Source organism: Mustela erminea, chromosome 10, assembly GCF_009829155.1.
Source record: "Mustela erminea isolate mMusErm1 chromosome 10, mMusErm1.Pri, whole genome shotgun sequence".
Taxonomy (NCBI): Eukaryota; Metazoa; Chordata; class Mammalia; order Carnivora; family Mustelidae; genus Mustela; species Mustela erminea.
Genome location: NC_045623.1, coordinates 58,921,595 through 58,941,154, shown reverse-complemented (window position 1 = coordinate 58,941,154; position 19,560 = coordinate 58,921,595). Strand labels below are relative to the sequence as shown.

Sequence of the window (19,560 nt, the reverse complement as noted above, 5' to 3'; positions counted from 1 at the left end):
AACAAATGTTAATTTTGTATTGGAGGCACATGTCAAACCCTAAGAAGGACAACTGAAAAGGCTTTTTAGGATAAAATAATGAGCTAACACAAAGTTGCCAACTAAGGAAAACAGTATTAAAAATGTGTTGGGCTTGCTCACCATTAACTCAAAAAAGAACCAGGCTTGTTGCAAAGCTGATTCCCGCACGCTGCCACTGCAAACAACCCACTGCAAAGCCAGCTCCTCATGAAAAAGCTATCCAGAAGTAAATCCAAAGTTATTATCAAAGTCATATCTGCTGATAACATAAACCAAACCATAATGCAATTACAAATGAAGATATAATGAGAATAAGCAAAATAAGGCAGGTGAACCATTCAATGATGCAGTGAGGACACCCATTAACGAAACGGCTGTTTATACATGGAAGACAGTGGCATGTTGAACAGCTGAAAAAATTACATGTTATCTTGCAGTAAAATGTAATTTTAAAAGGGCAGGTGGGAAACAGCCTCCTAAATTGTACCTGCAAACAGAAACTAGACCAAAACTCACAGTTACAAATACGATCTTGTTTGTGCCTTAAATACATATTCCAACATATGCAAATACATTCATGAACTTTGCTGGTACAATTTAGGAAATACCTTTAGAAATTTAAACTTTGATGTAAGCCATTAATTTTCAAGTTTTCAGGTATCTGAAGTCTTTTTTATAAACACAGAGGAAATTTCCTGCCTTATAATGGATATGCATACAAAGCATTTGCAAAGTAGGGTATATCGATATGAAAAGGACTAACAAAACTGTGCATAAGGGAAGCAAATCAACATATCTTACTAAGAGTGATAATTTTTCTAACTCATCTTCCTTTCCCTGGAGATTTAAAACACAAAACAGAGCAGTTACAGAAACAGAATTCAGAATTGATACATTTTTTGGTACTAAAATCTGATTATCAAACTTGATTTCAAACAGTCAATCCCAAAGATAAAACATTTCACTAACAAAAGAGCATACACTGGAGTGGTATGCCCAAAAAGGCAACAGACAAGCAGTGCTTGCTCAAATGTATTTTTAAACAAATAATTTAAATGCAATTATTGTAACATACTGGCTACATAAAGAAATCTTACATCTATTTAACTGTTGGAATTTTCCCCCTATACGGATTGTCTTCATATGAATCTACCTTTTTAGTTGGTAAGCGTCCCGTTAATGTTTGTAAGAAACTTGACGTCTCTGTGTGCGAAGACATACGATTACAACTTCGATCCATAGCCTATGGAGTGGAGGTGAATGAATGATGAGATAACATTAAAGTCTGCTGTGGAGGGCGCTGCAGCTCAAGGATTACATACAATTTTTTAAACAGTTTTACTTTGGTTTCAACAACTGTTTTATTATTGCTCATCTCATTTTTACCATTTTAAGCTGCTTTAATGACAGTGCATTAGAAGTATCAAAATGGCTTCTATGTATTTTTAGTAAAAAGATGAATTATTTTAATGATTATATAAATTCAGAGTGCTGCAAAGAATGAAACTTTTATCTGTGTGATCTATACACATGCACACATCCAGTAAGAAAATGTATAAAGTAAAAACATACTTCTCACTGGTCTCAGATCAAAAAGAAGAAATCAAGAGTTTTATATTCAATCAAGGAAATCAAAAGGTTAGAATGGTTTCTTTCACTTTTCACTATCAAAAACTACTATTCAGATCTGCCATATATTTCAAATATAAAACATTTATGATACTAAACATGAAATCAAATTCTTCAAGAACAAGAGCATTTCCCTCCAAAGCCAATACACAGATGAGAAGTATATTTTGAGGTGTCATGCAATATTAGCCATGAAGCAACTAGACTTAAGTAAGCAAAACCTAGTTCAACTAAGTTATAGACAAATTTCATACTTTGCAACACAATATGAATTAAAATGGATTTTTGCTTCTGGTATTAAACCTTACAGCATGGGGATCATATACTGTTCACACTTAATTTCAGCTTAGTCCCAGTATTTCTAATCAGTAATTATGGGAAAAAAAAAAAAAGGCAAGACAGTAAATGCTAAATGAAAAGGATATAATAGCTACACTTTAAACCAAAAGCAAATGGAAAACTGCCAGGTTTTTTCCACACAAATTTTTTTTTTTTAATTCTTACTAAGTGTGCTACCCTTACAGTAGAAACTGTTATCAAAGCCATCACTTGCATAAGCAGCAGGCATTGAAATACTGAGAGAGTATACAGGGAGGAAGTGGGAGGAAGAGACAGGAAGTAGGAAAGGACAGCATTACTGGTGCAACTGGTGGTATTCATGCATAGTAGTTGGAAAATGTGCTAAGTAAACAAAAATACACACTTTTTAATGATTAAAAAGCAAGCCACTGAAATCATAGTATGTACTAAAAAGTAATGTTCTAAAAAGAAACATCAGCAGCCAATAAAGAAACCTCTAATATAAACACCACCTGTGTTGATTCTGCACTTGGACTGGGGTTGGATCCCCATGGGGCAGCTTTTGGACCACCAGTGTTAACCCAGGAATTGGAGCGATCTAAACCCTAAGCATATAATAGAAAGCAGTTGGAAAGGAAAGAAATATTACATGTGGCATGCTATAAATTATTCTTAAAGAAATCCAGACTTTCCAATGCAAACATGTTTTTAATTAGTACTGTTAAAGCAACCAAAATTTCTAGGCATCAAGAAGTATTAGTTCACCATAATTACCTTATTACATAATTTGTTTTTAAATCACGAAGAATAATATGTACAGCATTTAAAAACAATTTCTCTTTAGTTGGAGTACCAACTAAAGTTCCCACAGCACCATCCTCCCAAACCCTCCTTAAAGATGGCACGAGTTAGTAACATAATTTCCCCTGAATCTAAATAGGATTTAAAAGGGGAAAAAAAAAAAAGAACTGAAGAAAATAATTTCATTCTTGTCTGAAAGACTTTATTTGCATTTTGTCATCAATTGAAATTTCTGTGTATTGATATTCCATAATTCCATTTGACCTTGCTTCCTCTTTTGCTTTCTTTTAACAGACCAACAAGAGAAATTAAGAAAACAAAAGAATTAAGAAAGAAAAAAGGGATCACTAATACTTGCTCCTGCCTAAAAATGAGGGTGGATTTGAGGTTGGGCTGTTTTACTGTGCTTGTTGTAATTAAACATAATAGGCTACTATTTTATATAAATATCATAAACAAAAGCATTAGGATGGGGCTGGTCTGTAGGAATTCCATCTTCATTATCATGATCACCGACGTTAATTTAATATGCTACCAATGTGTACGATCAGAAGTGAATTACATCTGTTCCTCTCTGAAAGAAGTTACTATCCCAGGTGAAGAGAACCGGGGCTTTCATTTCTTAAACGTGACTGATCGTTAGAGTCACTCGGGAAGTTTTAAAACCTTCAGATTCTGGGCCCCATCCCCAGAAGTCCTGATTCAGCAACCTGGGCTGTGGCCTGGGAATCTATTAGAACTGGAGCCAGTTATAAGGGATTTTTAGAAGATTGTTGGAATAAGAATAATGAAGACAACCCAAGACAAGGTGACAAAGTAGGGACCCAACCCCAGAAAGCACTGAAGGATAGGTAAAGGAAAAACAAGAGTAGTAACAACAATAATCAACTGTGTAGACACATGTGTATCATCTGGGAAGGTCAACAACAATAAATATGCAGGGCATTAACGCTATAAACAATTTAAGAATCTCTGAGAGTGAAGCCTATGTATCAGTACTATGGGAGGGAATGAGGATTAGGGAGAAGGAGGCAAGACAAACTACCTCTCAAGAGCGTAGGTTTTTAGGGAGAGTATTTCCTCTTCCTTTTCCCCCCTATTTTTCAAAAAATACAGAGTACTTGAATGATATAGTAAGTATCCATTTCCACTCATTTTTTATATTGATTTTGATAATGTGTAAGATGAGTGCTGAAATTCAAATCCAGGTTCTACTGCTTATTAGTGGTAAAACCTAGGGTAAATTACCTAATCTCTTTTTCAGTTCCTTAGCATAAAATAGGATAATGATAGTCTCCCTCATATTGCAAAGATCAAATTTAAAAATGGAAGTAAATTACAAAATATAATGCTTCAGATACAGTAAACACTCAAAAAAGAGTTCTGGGTGCCTGGGTGGCTCATTCGGTTAGGCGTCCGCCTTCAGTTCAGGTCATGATTCCATGGTCCTGGGATGGAGTCCCACATGAGGCTCCCTGCCCAGTGGGGAGTCTGCGTCTCCCTGAGCCCCTCTCCCGACTTGTGCTCGTTCTCGTGTGCCTGCACTCTCTTTCACAAAGAGATAAAATCTTTCAAAAAAAAAAAAAAAAAAAGCTCTAACAAAAACTTCCCATGCATGTTTTTTAAAATGCTTTCTAGAAAAGTAAATGAGACAATATTCAAATACTAGTAAAATTATGTAATCAGATTTATTTAAAATAAAATACCTACCTTCTCAGAACCCCATATTATTTCAAACAAAAGCAAATCTGCAAACAATGTTTTTCAGATATGTTAAAACAAAAGTTTTCACCAGTCTCCCAAATTATGTCTCCACCATAAAAAGTTCTTTCTGCTATTTGCAATTTTTACAACCACTATTCATGTTACAAGAATAATACATAAGCATCTGATTTTTGCAACATTATAACTGTGCTCTTCTACCATAAATTTCCACAATACCAATAATTTTCCTGTACTCTTAAATACACTTTTCAGCTCCTTAATTTCCTTTAAAATTAAGGCACATGTTAATCAGTAATGTGAGAATAAACAAATCTCTTTGTCATTGTATATTATATCCACAATACTGAGACTAAACGGTTACAATTACATCAAGTCGAAGTTAACTATTTAAAGAAAACCCATGGCCCATTATTTTGTAAAGCAAATAATTGCCACAATTTAGGTGTTACAAAGCTAAGAATTATATCTTAACTTAGTTAAGCAAATTCATCACTGATATTTACTAATGTTAGAACTATGTTTACTGATCTCCAATGAACAGAACAGATTAACCAAGTGTGTGCACATGTGCATGAAAGAGCTTTTGTTTCTGTCACATCTCTGTAACATTATTTTGTCCCTTAAATATAGATAGGCTCCTTCCTTGAGCAAGGCTCATATTGTATTTGATTTGACATCAACACTGCTGTTAGAATTCAAAGTTTTGGCTTTGTATCCACTAGTCCTCAGCATAGTGCCTATCATACAGTAAGCTCTCAAGGTTAAATTTAAAAACAGGAGATAATGTATTACAAAGAAACTACGTATTCACGTAAAATTGCACTGGCATTTGTTTAAACACAATAAAATTCAAATTTGTCATAATCATATATTTACATAATTGAATGTTAAAAGAACATTGCTAGGGCAAAGAGGTTGGTTTTGGCAAGAATAATTATGAAGAAAATCTCGCAAATCTGATTTTACAGTCATCAGAGTAATAAAATCCTACTGATGTTAAGTATTCTTGAATTTTAGGAGCTCTGCATTTTATATTAAAGAACAAAATATAAGACCAAATGTCTCTGATCATTAAACACATAATTAACCCTGACAGCAAGAAGGCAAACAAAACATAACTCTTAATGGAGTAGTTTATTCTCGCCATCCTCACTAACATTCATTCACTGAATATCTATCGAGCAGCTTCAATACACTGGCCACCATGGGTGCTTAGGTTTTATCATTCAGCAACTATGCCTGTCCTCATGGAGCTCATACTGTGATAAAGGTAAGGTAAACAAACACCAAAAAATAATTAATAACTAAATTATATGCTACATTAAAAGGCAGTAAATGTTATGAGACAGAGAAACAGAATGAGGCGATCAGAAGCCCCCACGATAAGACTAAAGAGAAAGCAGCCCAGGTTATACATTTAAGTAAGGTGGTCAGAGTAGACCTCATTGAGAAGGTAGTCCTCTGAATAAAGGCTTAAAGGAGAAGGAGTTAGTCACAGGATTATCTTGCTCAGAGGAATGAAATAATCTAAAGTTATTTATTTATTTTTTTAAGTAATCTTTACATCCAATGTGGGGCTTGAAAGGCATGAAATCTTTTTCTGGGAGAATGGGAAAGTAACTGGAATAAAAAAATATAGCATAATTGCCCAAAAGCATTGAGAGCTCTCTTGAGCTCCATGGCTTTTCATTTCAAATGAGACCAATAATGATACTTCTCAAGTCATGTTCATTAGCACAGGTGCCAACATGGCACAGATGGATGACTGGGTTCAACTATGGTATGAGATTTGGTTAAGCAAGTAAAATGAAATGGGAGAAGGATAAGGCAATTGAGATTTAATTATAATAGGGATAACTATAATGACGGGTCATGGAGCGGCACCTGGGTGGCTCAGCCAGTTGGGCGTCTGGCTTTTGATTTTGGCTCAGGTCATGATCTCACGAGCCTGGGGCGAGCCTGGGATAGAGTCCTGAGTCAGGCTCTGTGCTCAGCAGGGAGTCTGCATCTCTGCCTCTCTTCCCCTCTTCCTCCACCCCTCCCCTCACTTGTGTGTGCACTCTCTCACTCTCTAAAATAAATATACAAATCTTTAAAAAAAAAAAAAGATTGGTCATAGAGTTTAAGCTAGCTAGATTGGAAGAAAGAACATTAAGGGATTGAGACAAGGTGAAAGGTCATTAGATCAAGTGATGGGACATTGCAGAAAAGTGCTGGGAGTTGAGGTACTAGAGAGAAAAACTGGAGCTAATAGAGAACACAATTCATGAAACTGAGATTGTGAGGTTTAACGTTATTAGTAATGACAACATCTAGGGTATGACCAGCAGGGAGTCTGCTTCTCCCTTTCCTTCTGACCCTCCCCCTACTGGTGCTTGCTCACACGTGCGTGCTTTCTCTGTCTTGTTCTCTCTCTCTCTCTCTCTCTCACACACACACACACACACACACACACACACACACACACAGTTTCTTGAATTTCCAGACCAATGAAGTCAGAAACTTCAGATTCCTTATGATTTTAACAATGAGATAAAATTATACACACTATTAGTGATTATGACTAAATGATATTCCAAAATAAAGTAACTATCAAAAATTTTCCAAGAGGAAACACGAAATCCATTTAAACAAAACTTGACTAGAAAGGGGCTATGATAGAGACACATTCTCATCTTACGATAGCTTTCTCAGAAGTTTATGTAATTATATAGATACTACATATCAGCAGAAGTTAATGTCATCATGTCTCATTCTATGAACTACATGAAAAAAGGCAAATAATTATTCAAATATATGTAAACCTTTGTCCTAAAGTTTGATGTTATCATCTGTCCAATACACCATATAAAGGAAAACTCTAGAATTATGCTAGATGAGACATAATGCAAATCTTACAGAAGTTAAGAGGCATTTTAAAAGTAGAACCTTGAGGACAATGGTGTCTTTTTCATCTCCGTAGCTCTTTTTTTTTTTTTTAATTTTAAACTTTTTTTATAAACATATAATGTATTATTAGCCCCAGGGGTACAGGTCTGTGAATTACCAGGTTTACACACTTCACAGCACTCACCATAGCACATACCCTCCCCAGTGTCCATGTCTGTAGCTCTTTAACAGGAAAATTTCTTATTCACAAGTCAGATTCATTCTATAGAAGAATTATATTTATAGTATACAAATAATCCTAAATACTAGCTCTATTAAAATGAGACACATTCAAGAATGAATACAAGGATTAAAAAAAAAAAATCTGAGTTCTTTTCCTAAAGATGGAAATATATGGGGGGGAAGGGCACAGGAGCCTTCCCTTTGACAGTTGCTGTGTTACTCAGGTTACTTTTGCACAAGCCCACATACAGGCATTTGCACATCACTCTCAGGGAGTTCACAAAAAGTGAAAGTCGTTTAACTAGAATAAGGTCTGTATGGATCTGTAAGTTACTAAAATCCATGTTTGTTATTTGAAATAGACTACAAAATATATTTTTGATCTGTGGCAATTACTTTACAAATTACTTGTTACTTTAAAAGAGCAATGCTTAAGTTCATTAGAAGCTTCTGAATGTAAAATTTCTATAGCTATATGAACAGATAGAAGACCCGATGTTTTTGTCAATGTTCAAGTATTTCATGTAACAAACCAAGATTGTTTAGAAAAAAAAAAAAAAAGAAATATTGTAGTTCAGGCTCAGGGTGAAACACAGAGGCTAGAACATATTTATTAATTCTTCCTTAGATCTTAGTCAACAGACTAAAAGTGCCAAAGAAAAGTTGGCTGTGATTCTGCAGCAATGGTATCTTCCTCCTTTCCAACAGCAAAAAATACATCTGAAATGGTCTTTTATACATTTGTATATAAAACGATTTACTGGCCTAAGTCTTACTGTTTTTTTCCAGCTTGCTTAAATTTGGAGTTATTCTTGAATATTACCTATAAAAAGGTAAAAACTATTCCTTAATTTTTTAGGGGGCATTAATAAAGATGCTGTAAATAAAATACAGCAAGATCTTATACTAGCTAGCCTCTCACTTGTTACCTGGAATAATCATTAATCATCATTAAATAAATCATATTTTTCAAGCTCTGGGGCAATAGAGTTTTCCACTGAAAGGCAGCTCTATTACCAATCAAGGCTAATCAATGGTCTTGATATTTTTCAGAGAAAGGATGGAGGGTCATATTTTAAATCAATGATGTGATGTCCCTTCTACACAGCAGTCAGGTCTCTTGAGTTCTACAGGAAATTAATCATTTTTCACAGGCTGGAGTACCATACAGACAAAAGTGCTATATGGACTGGTCATCCTGGACAAATTTCTTAATTTGGCAGATTTCCTTGAGCAGACTGCACAAACCAGTTTGTAACAGCAAGCTTAATTAATAGAAACATGAGGCACTTAGTGCAGACTGATTGAAAGGTACAATGTCTTACCTGTTACTAACTCAAAAACATTTTAAAATTAATAAATTAAAATCGGGCATTTCTCACTTTCCATAAACCAAAAACCAAATGTATAGACATGATCTTCAGTTTACCTTACTGCCGATGATTGACCGTACTTCATCATCTGGTGACGTGGGAGTCCCAGATATATCTGGATTACTATTACTAAGGCTCCGAGAACGATTTAAATTAAGGCTTGCAGGTCTCACAGCAGATCTAGCCATTGTGGCATAATGCACTGATCCTCCCAAACCCCCAGGACCTAGAGTTGTATATAAAATAGCACATAATTAAACAAAGAAAATTAGTCAGGAAAGGACCTGGAAAAATCTCTGCCACTTTGCAAAATTCCACATAAATAATGAATTATTTCTAAATGAAAAATACTATAAATTAAAAAAAAACTCAAAACAATGACAGCTACACCAAGATATCCTATTTTACAGCAGTTGACAAAACCACATGGCACTGATAAAGTCACTACCTTGTCAATGTTTCTGATTATATATTAAATGTACAATAAAAAACAAGATAGAAAACACACACATATATACATTTCTTTCTCTTCAGATATGAGTGTATCTAGGACTCGAAATGCTCTGGCTGATGGCTCTTCCTTTTTCCCACCCCTCCTACTCTGTCCTGATACACGGTCACTGGAAGACAGCCAATTTACTGTCAACATCTCTTGAATGAGACTGTGTTTTGTTTCTGCATCTTCATCAATGACAATCTGAACTATACCAAAATGGCATCCTTATGATATACTTATGTATGTATTCTCCACACAATTCTAAGAGCCCGAGTTATAAAAGCAAGAATTCCTCTGTTTAAAATCAACTATATTCAACCATCATTCAACATATTCTATGAATATAAAAATACCCAGCAATTGTATCCATAATTTATCCCCATTTTCTTAAAGAAATCCTTCATATTTCCAAATGACACACTCCTGTCAAGTAACTGATTTACACAGTCTTTCAGGTCAGCATGTAAAAAAGATGTTTTGTAAAATCTGTGGAATTCTAATAGAATGAAAGGGTAAAATGGAGGAATATTGTACATATCCACAATACAACTTCAGAGCCTCAAGTATTATAATTTTTAAAAATCGAGAGAAGAAATAACCCAGAATATGTGTCAATAACTTCTCTTTTTGCAATTAAGAAATAAAATGAGCTAAAACTTAGAGCCGGATTACTATTATGTCTAGTTTTCATAATCAATGTCATATGTAGTTATCATCATTATTAATGTTGCCAACAGCTGGAAAAGGACACTTACCATTATCATTAGTGATGAATGATGATTCATACAAATGTGTGAGCAGATTGAAAGGTACGCACAACATAATCATTAACTAACAACTAAAGAGTTATTGAAACTGAGACATCCCTCCACCCCACCACCACACTACCACCAATGTCATATAAAACCAAGTAACCACTTTGGGCGCTGATACTCACAAAGGATGTATTATTTCACTGACCATGAAGAGATCAGGACTTTTCTAGAGAATATCCTTTTACATTATTGTAGGTTTCACAAAGTTATCAGGGAACTAAGCCACCCTATTTCATCTTTAATGCCAACATTCCAAATGACAAATTAACATTCTATTTATCTCATCAAAACAAGGAATGATAAAATGCTTCCAGAGACAAAGAACTTATTTTCAAGGTTTCTAAGAATTAATTCAACCAAGCTCTAATTCAAATTAAAGGAATCTATATAAATAATGATGCCTGAAGATGTAAAATAATTATCCAGCACCTAGCATAGGCCATGCTACTCAGCAGGCACTTAATAAACACTTGCTGTTGAATGAATGCATCCCACTGGGACTATGAGATTATTTCAAACTGGCCATGAACATACAGTCTATGCAAGAGAATTTCCAAGTAAAAGGAATAAAATACCTGGTGATGGTGAATTAGGATAAGTATTTGGTAGGCGAAAAACGTAATAGATGTATGAGGCAAGAAGGCTGTTCCTGCCATGCTGGTCATGATTTCCTTCCAAGTTTTTGTGGAGCCGATTTATAATTGATGCCATGGCTTCAAAGGATGCTTGACCTAAATTAACTTTTAAGAGGGAGGAACACATTTTTGTATTAATTTTTTTAAACTGTAAATTCCAAAGAGATCAAGGTTTTGTCATCTCTGTATGTGTTAAGTATAGTGATTGTGCACAGTAAGTGTATAAAAATGATATTTGAGGTTGTTTTTAATGATATCTTGTATTAATTAGGTGAACCAAATTACCTTTCTACACAAAATTTCAAAATACTTATTTTACTAATTTAACATGAAAACTGTATAGGTTTGCTCAGTTAAAAAACAGAACCTCAACCAACAGGTACCTATTATTTTGTAAAACAATACATAGCACATTAAAAAAAAAGACATCTATCTTGTGTATCACCTCTGAGAAGTCACTTCTTGTTTAAGACTCTGAAAACCCAAGTAACATACAATAAGCACGTGTTACTCTTGCTTAAAAAAATATTAACAATGTAACAGATTATTAAAAATATCAACTTAATGGGGCACCTGGGTGGCTCAGTGGGTTAAAGGCTCTGCCTTTAGCTCAGGTCATGATCTCAGGGTTCTGGGATCGAGCCCCGTTATCGGGTTCTCTGCTCAGCAGGGAGCCTGCCCCACCCCCCATCTCTGCCTGCCTCTCTGCCTACTTGTGATTTCTGTCAAATAAATCTTTTAAAAAAATAAAAAATTAAAAAAAATAGCAACTTAAAATACTAAGAAAAGAGGATAGCGAATAAGCATCATGACTGACACAAGTGAATTGGTAAAAGAATTGGGCACCTAGAAGAACAAGCTGAGGTAAGATGGTATGGCATTTTCAATGTCAGGCTAAGGAATACCTACCCAGTCATTCAAGTGAGTATATAATGAGAATTTCGCAAAGTTCGGGAAATTCTGGTATCACACTAAATAAATTTATAAAACAAACAGCCATTCTGGGCAATTAAGCCTCAGAGTCTGATTTATTCAATCAAGACACGAAATTATGCACAGAAATAAGGCCAATTAAATTTTCCTAAAAGTGGAATAATCCGATAAAGTGGTGAGGTAGGAAGGGGTGTCTGGGTGGCTCAGTCAGTTCAACATCTGCCTTCAGCTCAGGTCATGATCTCAGCATCCTGGGATGGAGCCTCCTGCTGGGCTCCCTACTCAAGGCTTCTCCTTCTCCCCCTGCCCCTCCCATCACCATCCCCACCCCCCCTCATGCTCTGTTCCTCTCAAAGAAATAAAAATCTTAAAAAAAAAAAAAAAGTGGTCATGTAGGACGATTAATCTATATATACTGAACTAGAAAAGAAACTAGAGATGCAGAGGCCTAAGTGGGCTGTGTTCCTGCTTAAATCCCTTTTCCTTTTCCTCATAGTAGCTATTCCAAACCATGAGGTCCACCAATTCTCAAAACTCAGGCCCACTTTAGCCCCTTCTCAGAATATTTTGCTTTTTATCTCCTAGTAGAAATTTATAAAGTATTAAAGTCCTCACCTTTGTACTACAAATTTATCCAATCTGAAACCATTTTAATTTCCCTACCAACGAAAGCAGTGCTCCTCTCCTATATAACAATGATCACTTGACTTTTTTCCTACAGGGTTGCTTCATTAATTAAATCTTTCAGCTCCTCTTATATTTTTCTCCCCTCTCCACTAGTTTCTCAAAGCACATAAACATGCTCAAATGATTCCATTCTTATGCCACAGTCAACCCTCCTTCCTCTTCTAAGTGAATTTGTTTAAAAAACAGTGTGTAAGTTTTGTATTCCTTTCATCATATACTATGCACTACTTGGTACTACGCACTACTTAATTCTCTGTAAATTGGTTTCTACTTTCACTATTTGACTAAAACTCTTACTAGTTTCACCACTGGACACTTCTTTAGTAAATAAGACTGAGACTCTAGCATCAGATGCTTGGGTCTGAATCCTGAGGCAAATTTTCAAGCACTGTGTTCATCACTCTACTTATTTGTGAGACAGTGGTAATAATACCTACACAGTTGTGAGCATTTCATACATTACTATGAATAAAGCATATAGCAGTATTGATGGCATATAGTAAGTGCAAATGTCTGTTACTATTACATTATTATCTTACTTACATAATCTACAAAAATGAATGGTGCTGAATTTTTTTCTTAAAACCCTCTCCTAGGACTCCTGTGACAATACGCTATGCAACAACTCCTCAGTATTTCTTAACCTGCCCCTCTTCTCTCATTGTCACCTCCTGTTTTGGCAGGACCTCATAGTTTGTTGTATGAAATTCTGCAAGATTCCTAATTTGTCTTTTTGCCTCCAGATTTTCTCACTTTCAACCCATCTGCCCAGAGCACACTCATCTTTATAAAAGCCAAACTGGGTTACAATATTTCCCCAATTAAGACCAGACCCTTCAAAAGCTATTGATTCCTTACAGAATAACAGTCCCAATTCCCGAAAGTGTCATAGAAGATCCCACTTCATCTCCCTCACTGCCAATATCATCATTAATCACCAATCCTCCAATTTATGACTACTTATAATTCCCCCTAAATTTCTCAGTTCACTTATCTGTCTGTATACCATACACATACTATTTCATCTCCTTGGACTAGTTATTTGCCTGTCAGACTCCTACTCATCTTCAAATGTTTGATCCAAGGATCACCTCTACTAACAAGTCTCCCCTAAAGTAGAGAAAGACAATTATCATACCGTTTCACTGATATGTGGAACATATGCAACAGCACAGAGGACCATAGGGGAAGGGAGGGAAAACTGAATGGGAAGAAATCAGAGAGGGAGACTAACCATGAGAGATTCTGGGAACCAAACTGAGGGTTACAGAAGGGAGGGGTTGGGGGGATGGGGTAACTGGGTGATGGGCATTAAGGAAGACATATGTGATGATGAGCACTGGGGGTTATACACAACTAATGAATCACTGAACACTACATCAAAAACTAATGATGTACTATATGCAGGCTAGCTGAATACAATAAAAATAAATTTTGAAAAACTTTAAAAATTAAAAATACAAAAATAAATATAATAAAATAAAATTCCAAGGAGCTGAACACTCCTCTCCTTTGTTCAACCATTTAACACAGACTTTTATAATGTGTTTTTCATACAAACTCAACTACTTTGAAGGATGTGGGTGGAAGCTATTAGCAAAAGCAGAGGAACAAATCTTCGAAAGATAGTGGGAAACAGGAATACTTCTAATTCCAGAATAACACAGAAGAAAAAGAGAATAAAGATTTTCAGTCAATGAAGAAAAGAAGAGCTATCTTAAATAGAGGAGAGCAGATGAGTAAAAATGTAGGCTAGGTAAATCAAACATCAAGTAAAAAGCAAAATAATTTATCTGTTTGCCCGTTTTCCAGAATAGTCTGAGAGCCTTAAAATCAAGAACAAAGGCTTGGACAGAGCCTATCGGTGTCTGGCACATAGTAAGTGCTTCATCAATATTTGTAAGTGGATAAATGAATTTGTTTCCATAATCTAAGCTCAACTCTATATGGCACATTGGAACATTTTATAAAAACAAACAAAAGGAAGTTACTTTCTGCCCTCTGCTTCCCCAAATCAAACACAGTCCTTATAGATAACAAACAGTAAGTGATTCTATTTCTGCAAAAGCTAGAAATACCAAGTTACAAACCTCCTAATTCCCCAAACATTAAGTAAAAATTACCTATCTGGCCAGCAATGACAGGAGGTCTAACAACTAAAAGTATCAGTTTATCAAGCAGAAGATGAAGAAATCGGACCACTGGTTCCAACTGAGATGAATTCAATGCCGAAATACTGCTCTTCAATTCATTTTCTAAGTTATTTTCCATGATTCGCATGTCTCCAATTCGGACTGGGAACATGTGTTCATCCAGAGCATTGACCAGAGCAAAAAATTTATCAAGATAAGGATCCTAAAACAAAGAATGAACAAAAGCATTAACCAATTACAACTGTTAATTCCCCCAAATTTGGACCAGATAAATATAAAATATATTATATAAAATAGCACATATAAAATACGTAAAACATTTTATATAATATAAAATAGCTCATGTAAATCAGTAATACAAAAAAGAACATAAATATATACAAACACTGTTTCCAATTAAACACTATACCTATTCTCATTTATTATTGTAAAGTGGCCATTTTGAACACTACTGATTACTCAGAACTCTACTGATACTAATTAAGGATTTTTTTTTCTCCCAGTGTGAGACCATCTTACTGTTTTAGAACTTAATGATTGTGCAGGTCTGTTCATACAAGGCCTCTGTCCCTTATCAATTTATTACCACTCAGCTCCATCCAAACCCACAATCTTTGCCACAGTTTGTAATACCGAAGCTGGCTCTCTGAATTGCATTTCATTTTGTCAGCTGGCCTGTGGTTACAGCTCAACCAGAGGGTACAAGAAACAGCCTTCTTTCTTCTTATTTGTTTTCCCAATGGCAGCTAGCAGATGTGAACGCTGGAGTTCAAAGGTGAGGGATGTGACAGCAGTGTTCACAGCAGCAATGGTGGCTCCTGTCTGCTAGCAGGTACCCTCCACACCCTAACAAGGCAGGCAACGTGTGCCCGAAGCTGCAGTGTCTTCTCTTTGGAGGTCTGATTCTTTGCCTTCAGAATCCTCCTCTAGGTTTCTAAGTTCTTTCCTTATCACTTTCTGCAACTGCTCTCTATTATAACCACAGAATTTTCTTTTACCCCATTTAGTAGTGAATTACCTTTAACCCAGTTAACAATTATTTGTATCTAAACTGACTCCATTCGAATTACTGGCAATTTCCATCTCCTGACTACATTCTGACTGCTACTATTTAACCTCCTCCTACACTAACAGAACCACAGTCTTATTTAAAGCAATCATGTGCCCAGTCCCAGGGCAGATGCTTGCTCCCCCAGCCTGCTCTATCCCTACTGATGAGACGTGTACAGTGGTGACTGGGTACACAGCGCTGTCCACGGAGATATGAGAAGTCGGCTGGAACTCCAGGAAGACTTTTACTTAGTTAATAGTGAAAATGAACTTTAAGACAATAATGCTGAACAGCTTCATTCACATTTATAGTTCTAATACTGTTCTGATTTGATAGGTAGGATTTAAATGAATACAAAAATTATTGATATCCAGTAAATTTTAAAGAGCTACAAGCAAAGTATAAAACATCATAAGAAACACTGTGTTCAGTTGATCCTTTTAAGAAGGCATACATGATGAAATTGTCTTACATAGTGGCAAAAATTTATAAAATCTTGAGTATTACTCATCAGGTCAGTGAATGCCAAAGTGCTACAAGGTAGATACTTCCACTTTATCTTCTCCAACATTCACAGATTCTAAATCATCTCTATAATATATTTTGCCCCAATCCTTCTTTGTCACCTTAAGACAACACCTGTATCCACCTCTACAAAAACAAACTCAGGAGCAAAAGATAAATATACCACCAACTCCAAAAAGAAAACTAGTAATGACAATAGGAATTAAAAAGTCATGAAGAATAATCTATTTTTACACTTAAGAAAATATGATACTATTAAGGGAAAGAATACATTTTAACAGTATAAATGTAACATCAATTTTTTTTTACTTTTACAACTGTACTCTTTATTTTAATGCCACAATTAAAATATTTATTGAAAATATCAACTTCTGTCACCATAGATTAATTTTGCCTACTTTGATATAACAGTTTAATTTTGCTGTTGGCAGCCTTCCATGACTCCCTCCTTTCCCTTCCCTGGTTTATGTCCCACAGTGCCTACATCTGGCACTCAGGAACTTGGAAGGTCTACGTCTTCTTGCCCACCACAATACTCCCAGCTCCCATCACGGTGTGACATGCAATTGCCACATGATCAGAATGCGTTGACCCACTCCCCTCTTGGTGTGTATTTAGTTGTTTCCCAGCGATTAGTCTTGGTGTGGTAGTTGTGAGCTTGGGATTCCAAAACACACCTAGGTTTGAATCCTATCTCCTACCACCTCCTGGCTGTGTAGTAGCAGACACAGGGGTCAGCTTTCTCATCTGTGAGATGGGGTTAATGACCGTCCCTACCTCCTAAGATCTAGATAGAAACATCCAAAACATCATGGAGCGCTTGCGTATAAATTTTAAAATGTATGGGCGCCTGGGTGGCTCAGTGGGTTAAGCCGCTGCCTTCGGCTCAGGTCATGATCTCAGGGTCCTGGGATCGAGTCCCACATCGGGTTCTCTGCTCCGCGGGGAGCCTGCTTCCTCCTCTCTCTCTCTCTGCCTGCCTCTCTGCCTACTTGTGATCTCTCTGTGTCAAATGAATAAATAAAATCTTTAAAAAAAAAAAAAAATTTTAAAATGTAACGCCCTCTGTCACCAGTCTTGTGTATAGGATTGATTTGGGACATTTAAGAAGAGACCGCAAGTAAGATGGTAAATACCAACGTAACTGCCATCTAGTTTGAGAAACAAAACTACCATAAATTCAGCTGTAGTCCCGGTGGGCCTCGTTTCTGTTACGCTTCCTTTCCTCTCTCTCATGTAACATCAATCTCATCAAAAGGGTAAAGACTATAGGAAACAGAACATACCCAGTATCAGAAAGGGAAAAACTCCACTGGAGCCACTCTTTTACTGGGATCTACCTGTATAATGCTAAAATCTATCTACTACTACCTTTTGTTGTTGTTGTTTTAAAAGAGGTTCTTGGTCTTACTTTTCCCTACTTCACTGCAGAAAAGAGTTAACACAGCAAGCTGCTATCATTTGAAAGACCAGCTTACACAACTGATCCTTGGATGGCATCTGGGAACTTGGATTTCAAGAGACTGCCAACTGAGAGGGGACAATTCACCATGCCTAAATTGTTTGTGCAAACAATATGCTTTATGCTGAAAACATGCTTTCCTTCTGGGAATCAAGAATTTTGGTATGTGATAGGCAGAGGGTGCCTATGTTACAACCTATAGTAAAAGTCCTGGGAACTAAGTCTCTAATCAATGAGCTTCCCCTGGCAGACATTTCATACATGCTGCTTCCACTCACCCTATGGGACTCCACCAGGAGAAGATCTTGGAAGCTTGTGCTTTCTTTCCTGTGGACTTGACCTCTTTTCCCTTAGCCAATTCTATTTTATCTTTCACTAAAATAAATCATTGCTGTGAATATGACTACATGATGGGTCCTGTGAGTTCTGCTAGAAAATCCTTGAACTTGAGCGTGGCCTTGGAAGTCCCTGTATACCGCCCCTTCCCTTTTCAAGTTGAATTCCATTTTAAACACTTGCCCCTTCTCACTCTACATTTTCTCCCTGGATAATCACTCACCAGTATAGTTTCAGCTATCACTTTACTCTGCCACCTTCAATGTTAAACTTGAAATTAATTACAACTGCTTTCGGGTATTTTTATCTGAAGTACAGAGGCACTTCAAACCCAACAGGCTCAAAAATAAACTCACTATAGCTCCAGAGTCATCTCCATAATCTCTCTTAGCATGCAACCAAATTTACTTCTCTCATCTTTCCAATTCAGGTTAGAAATTACCAGCTAGGGATGCCTGGGTGGCTCAGTGGGTTAATGCCTCTGCCTTCGGCTCAGGTCATGATCCCAGGGTCCTGGAATCGAGCCCCGCATCGGGCTCTCTGCTCAGCAGGGAGCCTGCTTCCCTTCCTCTCTCTCTCTGCCTCTCTGCCTACTTCTGATCTCTGTCTGTCAAATAAATAAATAAATAAAATCTTAACCAAAAAAAAAAAAGAAAGAAAAGAAAAAGAAATTACCAGCTACCTAGACTCTACACTCTACGGCATTCAAGGTCCCTCATAACCTGTTATCAGCCTGGTCTTCTTTTCTCCTCTATCACAATTTCCCCATGCACTATAAATTATATTCATACCAGATTGCTTGCCTGTCCTTACACTACTATCCCTTTGCACTTGCTTTTTATCATCTGAATTGCTCACCCTCTCTCTGTATGATAAATATCTACTCATCAATACAACATCTCAGTTCCCAACAGAGCACACCACTCTCCACTCTTCAAAGGACTTCATGTATATGTCTAACACAATACTAACTTCATTTACTGTTATTATTTTTACACTTTCCCCTATTACACTGTAAGGTCTTTGAAGGGAAGTTCCTTTCCTGACAGGTACCAACATCCCTGACTCCATGAAGCTTACAGCCTAATGGGGAAAGAACCAACAAATAAATGCTTATGTACATACACATACATACACACACACACACATCACAGAGAGAAAGGAAAGGTGCAAGAGTACAGATTAGAGCTACAGGCAGTAGCAACTACAGGTAAGATGATAGAGAGTAATGGGACTGCTATGTTTAAGAGTCTCCAGGAGAGGGGCATCTGAGTGGCTCAGTCAGTTAAGCATCTACCTTCAGCTCAGCTCATGACCTCAGGGTCCTGGAATCAAGCCCCACTTCAGGCTCCCTGCTCAGCAGGGAGTCTGCTTCTCCCTCTGTGTGCTCATACACTCTCTCTCTTTCTCTCTCAAATAAATAAACAAAAATTTTTCTATAAGTCCCCAGGAAAGGCCTGAGGTATGCAGAAGTCTTACTGAAAAGAAGTACATATCAGGAGGGACG

The 19,560-nt window shown here is 36.5% G+C and overlaps 1 protein-coding gene across 13 annotated transcripts in view; it reads right to left on the bottom strand.

Annotated features, from left to right (window-relative positions):
* The window catches only part of DOCK7 (dedicator of cytokinesis 7), a 219,732-nt gene that overhangs the window by 71,520 nt on the left and 128,652 nt on the right, over positions 1–19,560 (bottom strand). For 5 of the 13 annotated variants that reach the window (XM_032303467.1, XM_032303470.1, XM_032303468.1 and 2 more), the window contains exons 20-26: positions 14,650–14,881; positions 10,847–11,011; positions 9,017–9,186; positions 2,463–2,555; positions 1,175–1,264; positions 823–858; positions 142–237 (exon numbers count right to left, since the gene is read on the bottom strand). In XM_032303467.1, coding sequence (XP_032159358.1) covers positions 142–237; positions 823–858; positions 1,175–1,264; positions 2,463–2,555; positions 9,017–9,186; positions 10,847–11,011; positions 14,650–14,881 — 882 coding nt within the window. The remainder of the gene's footprint in view (positions 1–141; positions 238–822; positions 859–1,174; positions 1,265–2,462; positions 2,556–9,016; positions 9,187–10,846; positions 11,012–14,649; positions 14,882–19,560) is intronic. The other 8 variants (XM_032303477.1, XM_032303478.1, XM_032303479.1 and 5 more) reach the window with 3 other exon arrangements.